The 16,515-nt window shown below is 56.4% G+C and overlaps 1 protein-coding gene across 1 annotated transcript; it reads left to right on the top strand.

The window, feature by feature from the left end:
- The first annotated feature begins 4,737 nt into the window (after window positions 1-4,737).
- On the top strand, window positions 4,738-10,545 carry PDZK1IP1 (PDZK1 interacting protein 1). The gene is made up of 5 exons (XM_059689677.1): window positions 4,738-4,760; window positions 4,973-5,138; window positions 7,295-7,403; window positions 9,507-9,602; window positions 10,152-10,545. The coding sequence occupies exons 2-5, from the start codon at window positions 5,072-5,074 to the stop codon at window positions 10,222-10,224; spliced, it is 345 nt and encodes a 114-aa protein (XP_059545660.1). The 5' UTR covers window positions 4,738-4,760; window positions 4,973-5,071; the 3' UTR covers window positions 10,225-10,545.
- Window positions 10,546-16,515: the final 5,970 nt, after the last annotated feature.

Genomic DNA, 16,515 nt, shown 5'->3' on the forward strand with positions numbered 1-16,515 from the left:
GGCAGGCAGGGCTCCTGGCAGAGCCAGCCCGTCAGTGTCTTGGCTGAGTGAGTGGGCAGCAGGCAGAGGTGATTGATCTTCCCTCACTGGGCGGTCCTGGCCATAAATCTCACTGGCCCAGTGGAGTAGCCTAGGACCCAGGAGTCACAGACAGTACATTCCGGCTTGGCTGGCTCTGAGGGCTGCTTGCTGTCCCTTCTTGCTCCCAGGCACAGGGTTCTCTGTGGGGGATGAGCACCTATTCAATCTGACCATAGTTCCCAGCTCCCGATCCTAGGAAACTTCTGTCTAGAGCGTGCCAATCTTTCTCCAGTGGCATTGTTTTCTGCCAACCTGCCACAGGCTCCCAGGTGGGTCAGAACTTCTTAACCCTTTTTGTGCCTTTGGCAGTTTGGGGAGCCCCATGAACCCTGAGAGAGAGAGAGAGGGACATTGATTGGTTGCCTCCCACAGGCACCACAACTAGGAATCGAACCTGTAACCTGGGCATATGTCCTGACCGGGAATGGAACTGGCAACTTTTTGGTGCACGGGACTACACTCAACCAACTTAGCCACACTGGCCAGGGCCAGAGTGACGTTTTTAAATGCATACAATAAAATGTGTAGCATAGCATAGGAAATCAATTATATTGAAACACAGTTACCAAAATATTAAAAATGTAAGTTTGTAATATAGTAAGTCATGTGTGTCTTTATACTGTATTAAATAATACGATCTAGTGGAAGGTCCAGTGACTGCTATACTTCCATAGAGATGAGCATACATGGTATCTCCAGATATCTGCCACAGTGCATGGCAGCATGAACACACTACAGGGACACTGGTTTGTTGCCTTCATTCCTAAATGGAAGAAAATGGTAACTTTCAGTTAGAGGTTAGTGAATAACAGCTGTGATGTATTGCCCATGCAAGTTCATGAATCTCTGAGTTCTGCCCACGGGCCCTTGTGAAGGGATTGCTAAGTGAAGGGGAGCCAGGTGGATGAAAGGCTGAGTCTGCGGGGAGACACAGCCCTCACCGGCCCGCTTCCTCAGAACCTGACTACAATACAAAAATCTCCTCTAATCTGTTAACAGAGTCACAGGCTTCCAGAGCTGGAAGGGCCAGGCCCCTTATGTAGATGCTCCTGTTGCATGACCTGGCTCTTTGCTTCTGCTTGCACACCTCTAGGGAGGGGGGAGCTCACTCTCACTCTGGACTGGATAGCTTCAACTTCCCTGAGCTATGATGACATACAGAGATGAATCAGACCTAGGCTCTGTCCCCACAGCTAGAGGCTAGAGAAAGAGAAGGATCCAACTAGCGCTAAAATGCTTTATTCACTCAAGCATTCTCCGAGCTTCCACTAGCTGTCAGGCCACAGGTGGGTACTGAATATACTGAGACTTACTTTCATAAAGTATTTTCTGGGTGTGTGCTCAGGCATGGCGCTCTGTACCTGGGGAGACAGACAAGTGAGGGAACACAGAAATCAATATGTACTAGTAATTGCAGTTTGTGATAATGGCTGTAAGAGATGAGCAGGGAGGACTCACAGAAGAAGTAACTTCAGAGGGGGGAGAGGAGAGGTAAAAGAAAGCCTCTTGGCGAAAGTAACATTTAAGCAAGACTTGGAGGATCTGTTAGCATCTGGCGGGCAAATGGGACGGGAAGACCAGTGCAGGCAGAGGGAAGAGCAAGTGTGGAGAGGCCTGATGCAGGAGAGCGCTGGGCTACTGTTAGTTCTGACAGGAGGCACGGGGGCCAGATGAGGCTGGAGAGGAAGGTAAGGGCAGGATGTGGGGTCTTCAAGCCCAGGCTAAGGAGTCTGCATATTATCTTAAGAGCTATTGGGAGCCCTAAAGGGGTTTAAGCAGGATCTCTTTGAATGGACAAAGCAAAGTCTCCAGGTGCTCTTAGGCTTGCAGCAAAGACATTAATGAGACAAAGTATTATAAGAATGAGCAAGAAAAGCTTTTATTTTTGTGCTCTCAGCACCCTTCTTGAACGTACTATCTATCCTGCTTTCTCTTGCTACAACCAGTCTGGGATGGAGCTGGACTCTGCCACCTGCTGGCAACAACTGGAATGTCAGGCAGGATGAGGTGGGCAGAAAGGTGACTGGGGGAACAGTCAGCCCACTTGGGCTTTTCTGAAGGGTAAGCACACAAGGATGAGCTCCATGGAGGGCCTAAGGGAGCCTGATGATTCAGGATGGCAGATGATTCAGGAGGGCTGGGAACAGGAGGAAGGAACTGAGCATTGATGGAGCAGCAGCTCAGAGATGAGGACACAGGGTCCACCCCTATGGGGCTGCTGAGGTCTGAGTCCAGATTTTGGCTCCAAGCCAGACCAGTTAGGGGGGCCCAACCTGTTGCCATGGGGACCCAGGGCTGTGTCCATACAGATGGGGAGATGACCCCCCTCAGTTGTATGAGGACACCCAGAGAGCAGGGACCAGCCTCAAAGCCAGTGTCCACCCACACTCCCCTTTCCGGAACAACTTGTTTTGCTCTAAAGCTTGGGACTTTGACCTGGGAGGTGTGTTTTCCTCCTGTTGGTCACCTGATGTCCTTCCTGCTTATCCCACTCTCCCCCCACCCCCAAAGCATGGCCCAGGGAATCCTTGTACTTCCCCAGGCTTTTTAGGGAAGTGGGGGTGCTGCTCAGGTAAGGGAGGAAGGACCTGGGACTTGGGGACTGATGGGAAAGGCTGGGCTGCTCTTGTGAGTCGCTGGCTGGAGGGGGCTCACAGCAGCGACTTCCCTGTCCACGTCTTTTTGGATTCTCCTTTCTGGGTTTCTGGGACACCCCTTCCTCTGGGGTTTCCTCCTCCTGCTTTATCCTGACTCCTCTTTCATGAAAGACCCTTATGTGTTGGGGCATGTCCTGGCTTCTCACTGCTCCCCCGCCCCGCCCCCCCTCACACACACACACACACACACACACACACACACACACACACACACACACACACGGCCTGGGAGACTGGCACTCTCATATCTCAGTTACCCATGCTGTACCGCAGATGGCTCCTGGACCTAACTCTCTATTCCTGGGATCTGACTGCCTTCTGGACCTTTTCCTCTGGAGGGCCAACAGGCACCACAAGCTCATCATTCCTCCCCACGTCCTGAAGCTTCTTGCTCTGCCTTGTCCTGGGCCCCACCTTTCACCAGCGACCCAAGCCAGAAGCCAGGAGTCACCCTCAGCTCCTCCCTGTTTCCACCCACTCCCGCTAGTCACCATGTTCTAGCAGCCACGGCCCCTCATAAGGAGGGCTCAGATCTATTCTTACTGCCTCTCTCTGGTGCAGGCCACAGCCCTGGCGGTGTGGCTGTTGTACAGCCTCCCATGTTCTCCCTTTCTCCAGTCTTTGCGTTCCCCTTTCCTTCTCCACTCTCTGTCCAGAGGTGTTTTCAAAAGCAAACCTCCGGACGCCCCTGCTTGAAACCCTCGAAGAAGGCATTGTGGATGTTTGTCAAATGCAACCCCATTCCTGGCATTCCAGTCAGTGAACCTGTGGCTGTTCATTAACATGCATGGTGCTGGTTCTAGACAAACTTTGTGCCAGAAGATTCTGAGGACACCAAGCTGGGATAGGGAGGCAGAGCAGGATATCCATGTATGGAGGGGCCACTGGACTGTAAGCCAAGCCTCCTTGGATCACCTTGAGACCCCCCATCTTTGGATGGAAATGGGCCCACTGCACTGCCGTGTGCACACCCACACCCATGCAATTGGGGAAGCAGGGATGAGGCGTAAAGTCTGAGTGTCAGCCCTAGAAGACCTGTCCTGCAGGAGAAAGGGCTGCCCAGGAGGTCCTGTGAGCAGCAGTCTGGTGGCTTCTGGCCAGGGAAGCTGTGGAGGGGTTTCTAGCTCATGCTCTGGCTTCTGGGGACCCTCCACCTCTGAGACTTTGCCCCTGTCTGCTAGCTCTTCTTTCTTGGTGTCTAGGGAGCTGGACTCTCTGCATCTCTGGCTTCCCCTAGTCCCGGGGCATAGGGGGCTAGGAGACCCGGCATAACCTTGGCCCCAGGCCTCGACAGGCACTTGGGTCATTCTCAGTTCCTGAGCTGGGGCCCGATGAACTCCATGTGATTTTGAGGGTTGAGGCTCGGGGGTCCAGAGCCCCAGATTGGACCTTGACACCTGAGGGTGTCCTTCCTTTGTCCTCCACAGCCCAGCTGTGTTCCCCCACTCGTCTCTCTGTGATGGGTGCAAGTGGGCCAGATGTATGTGGAGAGACTTCTGACCAAGCCCAGATCTTGTTCCAGGGAAGCTCCACCCAGATCCCAGGAACCACATCTGGGGCCAAGAGGAAGAGCTGAACTGAGCCAGGTCAGCGGGGCTGGGTAGAGAAGCCCGGGGCCTGGGAACCTTAGGCCCTCTGTCGTGACCCCCACGGGAGAGGGTGGATTTAGAGAGCTACTGTGCAGCACCGGGCAGGCGTAGAGGGACAGAAGCCAGGACTGTGACTCAGGACTGTGTCCCAGGACTGGGTCTGGGCTGAGTAGGGACAGGTGAGAGAACAGGAAATAGGCTAGGCTCTGCCGGAGGGGTAGCTTTGACCTTTCCCTGGCCTCTGGGGTTTGCCCCACTCTCCCCCAGCCAACCAGCAAATTTCTTAATCCTCCTGTCTGCCTTCCAAAGGGCCCCACCCAATGGGCTCACTCAGGGCAGAAGCAATAATGTGTCACTCTCTTCCCAGAGCCCAGCCTTCCTGCCAGGAAGGGGGAGCTGATGTAAAAACTCTGGGGAGGCCTTGGGCTTGGAGGTGAGGTCCCGACTCTCCCCACATCCCCTGGTCTGTAGACCCACTTCCTTAGCCAGACTCTGAAAGGTGACCTCACATGCCAGCTCCTGTGGGCTGGGCACCCGCCAGGGAGGCCAGGCCTGGCAGCTCATTACCATGGGAGGGAGGGCAGTTTCTCTGCACTTCCCTCCTCCTCCCACTTGTCTTCTTCCTTACCAGCTCCTCTCCTCCAGGGCCAGACTGCGGGGCTACGCTCTGGCTGATCTCAGCACACACCCACAGACCTCACAGATTCCAGGAGCCCAGGGGAGGCCTGTGAGCCGCCTGCAGCCATGTCAGCCCTCAGCCTGCTCATTCTGGGCCTGCTCTCCGCAGTGCCACCCGCCAGCTGTCAACAAGGTGAGCACAGGACTGGCCCGCGGTGGCTGTGGTGCGGAGGGCTGGGCTGGGTGCTGGTACCAGGTGTGGATGAGGGGTGTCTTCTGGCCTCTGTCACCACCCTTGACACCTGCAGCTCCGACAGGGGAGCAGAGGCTGGAGTCATGGAGGAACCTCCAAAGGCCGAGAACTTGGAGCCAGATTTCTGCCTGAGACTCTTTTCCATGAGTGAGAAGTGCAGGCAACAGGGGAAATGTCGGGTCTAGGATCGGGGAGAGGAGTTGAGACGCAAGCTCTAGGAGCAGGAATGTCCCTAGAGATGCCTGGGTCCTGGGAGCAGGGTTTGGGCTGAGCCACTTGTGCCAGGGGAGGGGCCGAGCTGTCACTTGTGCCCATGGCTTTGGCATAAGCCCTCCTTTTAGTTTCCTGTCCTTGGTAGGGGGCAGTGCTCCAGTGTGGTCCCCACCACCTACCTGAGTTCTTGGCCCAGCTCTGCCTCTGTCTTGCTGTGTGGCCTTGAGCAAATCACTACCCCTCTCTGAGACTCAGCTTTCTCATCCGTAATATGAGGACAATAAAGCCGCCCTGCCTACCTCCCACTGTGGCTGCCGTGTCAGGGGCGTGGAAGAGCTTGGCACCAGTGAGGTGCCACACCCCAAGATCTGGTGTCTGCCCTGCACTGTGAGGCTACATCTGCAGCCTAAGTCTGGACTCTTCTCTCCTACCGCAGGCTCTGCCCCTTGCTCTGCCTCACCTCAGAGCCACAAGATGTGTCTGGAGGGAGTTGGCTGCAGACTTCAGAGGAAGCAAGGAGGGCCACCCCCCCCAAGGGCTTGAGCCCTAACTCCTAATCTTTGAGCAACCCGCTAACCTGAGGAAAAATGTGTCTAAACCATTGCTTCTAGGGGAAACAATGACTCCAAAACATTGCTTTTTGGCAAGTATGAAACTCAGGGTAACCACGCTGTGAATCTTCTGTTACCCAAGGAGAGAAGCAAGATCTGACCTGGCCATAGGCCAGAGAGTTCCCAAACCCTGCCTCCTTCCCAGTACCTGCCGGCTCAGAGGGAGCTGAGAAGAGGCAGGGCCTTCACTCCTGCAGGAGGCTTTAGGGTAGACTTAAGGAAGGACTTTCAAGTGAGATTGAGTCAGAGTGAGCTTTTTGATGCCCGGCCTGGCGCCTCAAAATAGAGGATGGCATTAGGATGCTGGTGCTTGGGGCTGGAGGCAGGACCCCTCTGAAGCCTCCTGCTAGCCTCTGTCCCCTCCTGAGACCTCTCCCTGCTGATGCGTGCATGTCCTCTGTGGGGCCAGGCTCCTCAGGCTCACGGGGCACAGTGCTGCCCAGGCAGTTAAGAGCCCTTGGGGCTGCCAGTGGCTGAGGACAGAGACGTCCGAGAAATCTTGAGGGATAGAGGTGGTGTCAAGGGTTAAACATAACCCTTAAGGGGAAGAAGGCAGAGATGTGCATGGACAGGGCCTCACCCCCTGAGCACGGAGCTGGAGGAGCTGAAAGGGGTCAGGTTTTGAAGCTTCCTTCCTGGCCCCGACGACCCAGAGGAGAGCCCCTCTGTCTTGCGTTCTGTCCCACTCCCCACTCTCTCTGGGCACCTGGGCACCCAAAGCTGAGCAGCAAGCCTGTCTCTCATTCCCATGCCCCACCCAGCACTAGGAACCCTCCTGCTACAGAACAGGATCTTCCAGATGCCAGCCCGGTCTGTCAGCGCTGGGCTGCCCAGCCTGCTGGGAGCCAGGGAGGAGGGTTGCCACCCCTGGGTGGCTGGCCTAGGCTGGCTGTCCAGGGGGCTGCCCTTTGGTCCCTGTGGCCCAGACACTCCCTATGGGGCCCTGCAGGTAGCCCATGGTGAGGGGGCTCTGGGCCGCCTGGACCTCAGACACGGTATTATGAGGCCTGTTCCCTCCTCAGTTCCTCATTCCTCCTTTGAACTCCTGTCTTCCTTCCTCCAAACCTCCATTTCTTTCTTCAGCTCAGTGGAGTGTCCGATGGGTCCTCCTTCCCATCCCTGCCACCCAGAAGGTCTCCTCTGGCCCTGGCAGCTGGCTGAGGACCTCTAGCACAGGCCCCAGCCCTTGGGGTGAAAGGCCCTCCCCCCTACTCTGTACTCACAGCCCCACTGTGGCCAGATCACTGCAGCACCCCCACTCCCTTCCTCCAGGCCTGGGGAACCTGCAGCCCTGGATGCAGGGCCTGATCGCCATGGCCGTGTTCCTGGTCCTCGTGGCAATCGCCTTTGCTGTCAACCACTTCTGGTGCCAAGAAGAGCCGTGAGTGCTTCCTGGGGACCCTGGGGGCTGGACCACCACGGGCAGGGTGGCCCCAGGACCATGGCTACTGCTCCAGCAGAAACCCAGGGTCCAGTCCTCTCATGGTGTAAAAGGCCCGACGTCTTGGGCTACAGCACCAGCTCACTGGCTCCCAGACCTGCCTGCGAGGCCCCACTGCTCGGTGCTCACTCACTGGGAGGGTGGGGAAATGGCTCCTCTTCTCAGAGTCTATCTGTATAGTTAATACAGCTGCCCAGCCCACGATGGGGGCTGTGAAACCTCTGGAAAGGAAGGCTCTGTCCTTCCCTGGGGTCAGCTGCCGTGCCACACGCGGGGGTACAGAGGGGCAGTGAGACAGGCACCCCTGTGCTCACAGGCTCCCCATTGGCAGGGGAGGCAGGTCTGAAAGCAGTCGGCAGAGGTGCAAGGACTGCCCCTAAGGGGAGAGCAGAGTGCGGTGCAGGCCTGACCCATCTGGAGAGCAGGGGTGGTCCAAGAAGGCCTCCACTGCACTTTTACCCCAAAGCCAGTCTCAGGATAGGGTGGCCTGGAATGGCGACTGGAGTCAGGGAAGAGAGCCCTGGGGTCCTGAGTTAAGGGCATGGCACCGAGGTAGAGGGGCTGGGCTGAAATCTGGCCCACTCAGCATTTGCCAACCCCGGGGGCAAGGCTACAGCTGCCCCAGCTCTCACCCACATGGTCTGGGGCCGCAGTGCAAGGAGTAGCCCTGTACAGCCCACTGAGAAACACAAGATCTCATGGGTGGAGAGAGGGACAGAGAGGTCCGAGATGGGCCAGTGATGAAGGCATGGGCCCAGGCCAAGCAGAGCCCTGCACAGCGATGTGCTGAACCGTGGGCTTCTCCCCAGTGTGGTGGGGATCTAGTGCAAGTTTGCAAGTGGTTCTGGTTGCCCTCAGTGGGCATGTGCAAGGAGAGCAATGCGGAGGCTGGGCATGAGGTCAGGAGAGAGTCTGGATGATGGAGGTGACAAGGGGATGCAGAGAGGTGGCATGTCTAGACTGTCTGCTGCCTAGGAATCAGACCCCCTGGGATGGAGGGATGGAGACAGCAGCAGGCAAGAGGGAGGAAGGACAGGGAAACATTTAGGCTTCTGACAAGACAGCTCCTGAGACACAGAACACAAAAGCAGAGCTGGGGCAACTGCTGAGTTTAATTTGGGACCCAGTAAGTCTGAGCAGCCTGCGGAATGTCCAAGGCAAGATGAGCAGCAGTACGGGTCCCTGGGGCCCTCAGGAAAGCAGTTTCCGGGGAGGTGGGACGGAGACCACACTCAGGGGGTTTAATCCTACATAATAAAAGGCTAATATGCAAATCGACTGAACGGTGGAACGACCGGTTGCTATGATGCGCACTGACCACCAGGGGGCAGATGCTCAATGCAGGAGCTGCCCCCTGGTGGTCAGTGCACTCCCACAAGGGGAGCACCGCTCAGCCAGAAGCCGGGCTCGTGGCTGGTGAGCGCAGAGGTGGTAGCAGGAGACTCTCTTGCCTCCGCGGTAGTGCTAAGGATGTCCGACCGCTGGCTTAGGGGAGCGGGCCTAAGCTGTTAGTCAGACACCCCCGAAGGGCTCCCAGACTGCGAGAGGGAGCAGGACAGACTGAGGGATCCCCCACCCCTGAGTGCATGAATTTTGTGCACCGGGCCTCTACTCTTAAATAAGGGGCCAGGAGCTTTGCCCTTTCTCCACTGACCTCAGCTCTGTCTTCAGTGGCTGGTGACCACGGTGCTCCCGCTGCCTGGGAAAGTCCTGTGGACATCTTGAGCAGACCCTGAGTCCTGCGGGGTCTGCTCTGGGGCTCAGCTGAGCCAGAAGAACCGCAAAGGGAGGCGGCCAGTCTTGGGCTGGGACCTGTGGCTCCCACCGTAGAGCAGGCAGAAGGTGTGAGGGTCCATGGAGTGGGGCCAGAATCAGGTGCTGCCAGGGACCCCACAGGAGAGAGGGGCTTCTGCTAAGGGGCAGCAGCCTCTGCCCTTGGACTTGTGAGAACCAGAGCCCAGACAAGGCCTTACTGGACGTGGGGAGAAGGGGGTACAAGAAGGGAGGGCTCCAGAGAGCTCTCCTGATGAATCCTGTCTCCAGGGAGCCCGTGAACATGGCCGTGACCGTTGGCAACAAGGAAGATGGGATTCTGGCAGGAACGGAAGGGAAGTATTCCTCAATGGCGGCCAGCTTCAGGTGAGGTGCTCCAGGGGCTGGGACATCAGGACCAGGTGCTTCTGCTGGAGCTGGAGGGGAGGATGGGACGCCTGTGGGGCAGGGCTCAGTGAGGAGAGAGGGCCCACGAGGGGACTGGTGAGCGACGGGGGCTTGATGAGGACCGCAGGTCCATGGGGACAGGAAGCCTTAGTTTGGGGAGAGGAAGGGGATAGGGACTTGGTGGGGGAAGGGGCTCAGTGAGTGGATTGGGACTCAGGAAGGATGCAGTGGGGAAAGGGACTCTAAAGAGAGGAGTGGGGAGACTCTGTGTGGGAAGAGAGCTCAGTGGGGAGGTGGTCTCATTAGGGGGCTCAGTGGGGCCTGTGTGGAGCGGCTCAGTGGAGGGGGTTCAGGGGGGTGGTAATGAGAGACCTCCAGTGTCAGGTGCACAAGACCAGATGTGGTCAGGGGAACCCCCTCTGGGACTCAAAAGTCTCCTCTGAAAGATGCTGTTCTCACAAGTGCAGGATGGGGCAGGGAGAAGGCGATGGGAGGGAAGGTATACTGACCCCTGTCACCCTCTTTCAGGTCCAATGAGCATGAGAACGCCTATGAGAATGTCCGGGAGGAGGAGGGCAAGGTCCGGAGCACCCCCATGTGACCCCACTTGCCGGTGGCCCCCAGCGCTGATCCTGGGTGCCTGGAATCAATGCCATGCCTCTGAGCAGGAATCTACAGTAACAGGCCGACTTTTCCACCACACCCCACCCCACCCTCCTTTGAATCCTCCTTCGGAACTCAGACTGTGCCGGGGATGGGACTCCGCTGTGGCTCCGAGGTCTCCTGGGGGGTCTCCCACTCAATTCAATTCAGGAGACCCTTCTGAAGGAGACAGTCAGCTCAGCACCTCCCATCCTGCCTACATTTCCTCCCCTCACTGGAAATGGCCTTATTTCTGTGAATAAAACCTTTTTGTACTTCGGAGGCTCCCAGGGCTCAGAAACAGCCCCTCAGGCAGCCCCTACCATGCGTTCTGCATCGTGACAATCAGTACCAATGCTGCTCTCCAGGTGGCATTGGAGGGTTACCCAGGAAGCCCTCTTTGGGAGGCCCCGTGGGGCCAGGGAGCTCACCACTCCACCCTTATTCCAGGCAGCACAACCCCCTCCCGCTGGCTCCATGCTGCCTGGCACTGTGGTGGGTTCACTTATATCTCACCCATTCAGCTCCACCCCCCTCCGCAAGCCTCTCTGGGTGGGCTTCCTGCATGGGAAAGAGTCTTGGACTAGGGACTTACGAGGCGCGGATTTGAGTGCCGCTGCTCCACCAACTTGCTGTGTGACTTTGGGAAGAGTCACCATCCTCTCTGAACTCAGCTTCCCCTCTGTGGCTGGTTAGGCCAGTCTCACCACAGAACCAGTCCTGGGGTGGGGATAGGGGTGGGGGTGGAGTCAGGCTCCCCATGAGAGTGAAGCAGGAAGGAGAGAGAGGAGGCATGACTTAGCTGCTGGCTGACCTTGCAGGCCCCTCACTTCTGTGACTGTCATTGTTATGGGAACAGCCTCTGTCTCTCTGTCTGGGGTGACAACCAGAGTCAGACTGACCCGGGAGCACCCCCAGATGCAGAGGAGTGGGGCTGCAAGGTAGGAGGCAGACCACTTGTCCCCAAGATCTCCCTCTGCCAACTGTCCCAGCCTGTCACAGCGTCTTCACTTCACCGTTTGTAGCCATGCCTCTGCTGTTCTAAGGCTTCACTCAAATGCTCTGGGCGACCCACCTGAAGTCCGGACCGTCCCTTCTCTCCTCACTGGGTTTGCAGCCTGCAGCGATGCGGAGACGGACAGAAGGGCGGCAGGGTCTTTGCCCCAGGCTTACCCTCCTTGCTGTGTGGACTCGGGCAAATCTCCTCTCCTCCCTGAGCTTCAGCTCAGTGAACTGTAGCTCTTGTGATTGATTAAGTGATGATTAAGATGATTTTCAAGATCACTTCCCTCATGCTCAGAGGATCATGAGCAGAAATCCTGCTTGGGAATTGTACTTCAAGCAGCCACCTCCCCGGGCGATGCCTCCTCACCCACCTCTGCTAGTTTCAACTCTGCATATTCCTTTTTTTTCTTGGCCCAAACAAGGTTCCTCTTCCGTTAGGAAGTCTTCCTGGATTAGACCAGAGGGCAGAGCTCGGGAACTGAAGGAGAGAGGGAGGTTGCGAGAGGCAGAATACCTCTTCCTCCTCTCCAGCCTCAGGCCTGAGCTTTGGCTGCCTGGATCCGATTCTCCTTGTATGAAGCTACATTTCCTGCCACTGCTGCCCCCAAGGTGTCCCGAGGGTGGGGTGGGGTGGGTTTGAGTCGGGCCCCCCAGGCCTGCTAGGGCCCAGAGGCAGAGCCACCACCCCTCTGCAGCAAGTGAAGCCTGCGCCTCTCACCTGTTAGGTTTTACCAGGTGGGATGGGCTCGCAGGGGCCCTGCCCAGGTTCGGGGGGCCTCTTCAGCCCCTCCCCATGCTGGCAGGCCCGGGATGGTGGGAACTCTGGGGGTCCTTGCAGGTGCTGGGCTGGCACTGACCTTTCTACTACCCCCCCCCCTTGTTCCTGCCCTGACGGGGCAGGGGGCAAGGGGCTGTCGGCCCCAGAACTGCTGGAGCCCCCAATCCTTATCGCTAGTTCCCACCTGCCCGACTGGCCAGATGAGGGAGGGGAAGGAGGCTGGGCGCGGGCCAGGGCGGCGCTTAATGACCCTCCGGGGGCCTAATCTCCGACAGGCAGCCGCTGAGCGGCTCAGGCCGGCTCCTGGAGGAGGCTGATAACGTACCAGCTGGGCCCCCCACCATCTATCCGGGCGGCACAGCCCGTCCCCAGGGGGCGGCGCTCACGGGTCTGGGGCGGGAGCCGGTGGGCTGGGGCGGAGGGGATTCCAGGCTCCGGGGGGAGTGACAGATGAGGGGGCGGGCCCGAGCCGCGGAGCGGTGGGGTGGGCGCGCAGGAAACCCCAAATGGCCGGTGCTGCTTTCCGCCTTGCCGCCTCCTTCCCACTCCTTTCTCCCGGTTTAGGACCTCTCCACCCGGACCGGCTCTCCCAGCCTTTATCGATCTCCGATCTCCATCACGGTTTCTGTCTCGTTCTGGGTGCGTCTCTTGGCCTTTGTTCGTATCTTCATCTCCTTGCCTCTGCCCAGTCTCCCTTGCTCCCTCCACCTGAGCTCAGCGCTCACCGTCCCCTCTCCCGTTGCATCCTTTCTCTATTTCCAGCTGGTTCTCCCCATTGCTCCCCGCTATCCCCACCCTCCGCACAGGCCCAAGCTGCCCTGATGTGACCCGTGGAGGGGAAAGTCCCTCATGGAGTCTCCCTTCCCTGTGCCGCATCATCCTCCCCCCCCCCCCCCCACTTCCACTTGCTCTCCGGGCAGAACGCTCAAATTGCGCACACCCTGGCTCTAGGGCCAGCAGGGTCTTTCTCTCATTCTTGCTCCTCCTACTTCCTGGAATAGGACTTGCACCTCTCTTTTTCTTCCCCTACCTAACACAGGTGGATTTCACAGGGTTACAGAGTAGATTACGCCCAAATTCAGGCCCTGCAGGCTCCACCCAGGAACTGCAGATCTAAGGTAGATTGCAGCACAGCTTACTTCAATTAGACTTGAGGAGGAACTTCCAGCCTGGAGTTCTATCTTGAGTGTCACCTGTTACATATAGGCCAGAGCGCCAGGCCATCGAGATGATTTCCAAGATTACTTCACTCATGCTCAGGGTATAATGAGCAGAAGTACTACTTGCTGATTGTGCTTCCAGGAGTCATCAGATCTGGACTACTGCTGGGCCGTCTCCTCGGGCCCAGGGTAGAGGTGAGGTGTGGGGTGCAGAGTGTCACTGGGAGGGGATGTGACCCAAGTCACACACACTCTGCCCTGTCCCCTTGGATCAACCTCACAGGTGAGTCAGATGGCTGGGGCTGTCTGACTTGCTCTGGGACCAGGGCAGGAAGCACCTGCCCCTCCTCCAGATCTGACCAGGGGCCTGGACCCCCGCCTCCATCCCCACCCCCACCTCTCCTTCCAGTTTTCAGTCCCTGGAAGAACGCACAGTGGCCAAGGCTTTGATAGTGAGAGTCTTGCAGACTTGGGTTCAGATTCCAGCTGTGGTCTCACTGCTGGTGGGACCATTCAGGTGCTCCACCCACTTGCCAGCAAACTGGTTCTGTCAAGTCTTCCCTCAGGGCTGCCGAGGGAGGAAGGAGATAAATCATGTTACTGTGGCACAGGACTTGCCAGAAGACCATCTAGGCCCAGCTTAGATGTCACTTCCTCTGGGAAGCTCCTCCCACCCTGAGTTAGGCGCTTGCTCTGGGCTCCCCCAGCCTCCCCCCAACTTGCTGTCTGTTTACTTGTCTTTGTCCAGCTCCAGCCTGATTGCTCTTCAAGGGCAAGAATGGGGTCACTCCCCTCTGTGTGTCACTAGCACCCAGGACAGGGTTGAACTCAGGGGAAGGGAAGCCCTGGGCTTGGTGAAGAGACTCAAAGGAAGGAAGGAACTAAACCTCAGCTATCTGTCCAGCTGTAAATCTGTCCATACCTCTCCATCCCACACAGGTGCATACACACATGGGCACACCCACACACATGCTCGCTCTCTCTCTCTATCTCTCTCTCTCTTCGTTGAAGGTGCTGGGATCGGTGACAAGCTCTTCTGAACATCATTGTTCCTTCTGGCCTTCAGATTTTTGTTTGATTGTTTTATTTTGTGTGTGTGTGTGTGGGGGGGGGGGATCGTTTTGGTCTGCCTGTAACCTTGGCTGCCATCTGGTGGCTGCACACTTCACAGGAAGAGCCGATTCAGTGTAGCCTTTGAACTTGAGCTTCAGGTGGGGCTCTTCCCCCTTAGGCATGGGGACCAGAGACCCTCCCACGGCTTGTCCCTAGGAACCCCTACAGCAGTGGTTCTCAACCTTCTGGCCCTTTAAATACAGTTCCTCATGTTGTGACCCCCAACCATAAAATTATTTTTGTTGCTACTTCATAACTGTAATGTTGCTACTGTTATGAATCGTAATGTAAATATCTGATATGCAGGATGGTCTTAGGCGACCCCTGTGAAAGGGTCGTTCGACCACCAAAGGGGTCGCGACCCACAGGTTGAGAACCGCTGCCCTACAGGTTGTGCCAGCTCCTTTCTCCATCTTCCCATGGACTCCAAGGGCAGCTAGGCCTCCAGTGCTCCTCTTGTGGCTCTTTCAGAAATTGCCTGGATGGATGCCCAGTGGCTTCTGCCCTGGGGCATTATTTCAGAGGACACCATGTTTGCTGCAGACCTTAGCCTCCTGGAGAGGCAAGAGAGAGAGAGTTATGTCAAAGGGGATGAGTCCCAGTACGGTTCTGAGCAAAGTGGAAGATGATGGAGCCGGGACACTGCTCTAGGTTGTGCAGCCTGTGCTTCCACTCACCAGGCCTTGCAGGCTGGCTTGGGTCTGGGTCAGCCTGCAGGGAAGGGCGCATTTTTCTGATTCTCACAAAGGCCCAATATAGGCTAGTGAATAGCACTGAGAATGGCAGGTGCCAGAGGGCAAGCAGGAATGTGTGTGGGTGACTTCATTTATGGGCACATGGCATTTAGGAGCTGTGTGGCAGCTACAGGCGACGGAGGAGGACAATGGGTTCTCAGTTCAGTTCTGAAGCTCAGGTGAGCAGTTAGTAACTGAGCCAGGGATTTTGCCCTCAAGTGGGAGGTTTAGAGCCCAGGTCTGGGTCAGGCAGCCCGATTCAGCCGCCTTGACACTTAGTATCTGTGACCTTGGGTAAGTCAACTCCACCCCAGAGCTCTGGCTTACTCATCTGTAAATTGGGGCAGTAAATGGGGGCTATCTAAGAAGAGATGTCGTGACAATTAAAAGAAACTGCACATAAAATACATAGAATAGTGTACTGGCAGGGTGGCTCAGTTGGTTGGAGCTTTGTCCTGTACACCAAAAGGTTGTGGGTTTGATTCCCAGTCAGGGAACATACCTAGATTGCAGGTTTGTTCCCTGGCTGGAGCACATATAGGAAGCAACCAATCTCTCTCTCTCTCTCTCTCTCTCTCTCTCTCTCCCTCAAGAAAAAAAAAAAAACCAAACACACACACACACACACACACACAATAAAAACATGTCCTTGGGTGAGGATTAAAAAAATACATAGAATAGTGCTTAGCACAGTTAGTGCACAATAAATATTAGCGATTTATTATTATTATTATTACATGGATGCAAGACCACAGTGTGTAAGAGCTAGCAAAATCCTTAAGCCCAGCCCATTTTGCACTATGGAACCTGAAGACTTGGATGGGATGGCACTTGCCCAAGTCATGTTGCAAGTCAGGGTGAGAGGCAGGCTAGAGGCTCTGCATGGCTGGAGGGTACAGAATATGCTGGGCCCAGCTGCTCTCTTGGACCTCTGGAGGCCACACCACAATGGGGCTGGTTGCACAGGTTCGTTCTGCACTGCTGAGGCCGGTACAGTCTGTACATGGACTTTGCAAATGAATAACTGGGCTGTAAACCAGTTCCAGCTGTAAACTTGGGGGTGTGGGATGAGGGTGGTGAAGACAGGTATTGGAAAAGTGGGGAAAGGGTCAGGGAGGAGAGGGAACTCCGGTGGGCAGAGAAAGCTGATGGAAGAATCTTCCATGCCCTAAGAGCTAATGTCCCAAAACAAGGGACTTCCCCCACACCCAAGCACAGTGATGGTGATTTTCACACGAAGCTGAAGGCTTCCGTATGGCTTATAGGATGGTTTTTGACTGAAGCCCCATTCTGATCCGATCAGGTTGTGTAACTGGACCCATTGTCTTGAGGAGAAAATGAGGGAGGGAGGGAGGGAGGGAGGGAGGGAGAGAGAGAGAGAGAGAGAGAGAGAGAGAGAGAGAGAGAGAGAGAGAGAGAAATGGGAGCTGAAGAAGAAAACAGAATGCTTACCATCGCAG

The sequence above is a fragment of the Myotis daubentonii genome, chromosome 3 (genome assembly GCF_963259705.1).
Source record: "Myotis daubentonii chromosome 3, mMyoDau2.1, whole genome shotgun sequence".
Lineage (NCBI taxonomy): Eukaryota > Metazoa > Chordata > Mammalia > Chiroptera > Vespertilionidae > Myotis > Myotis daubentonii.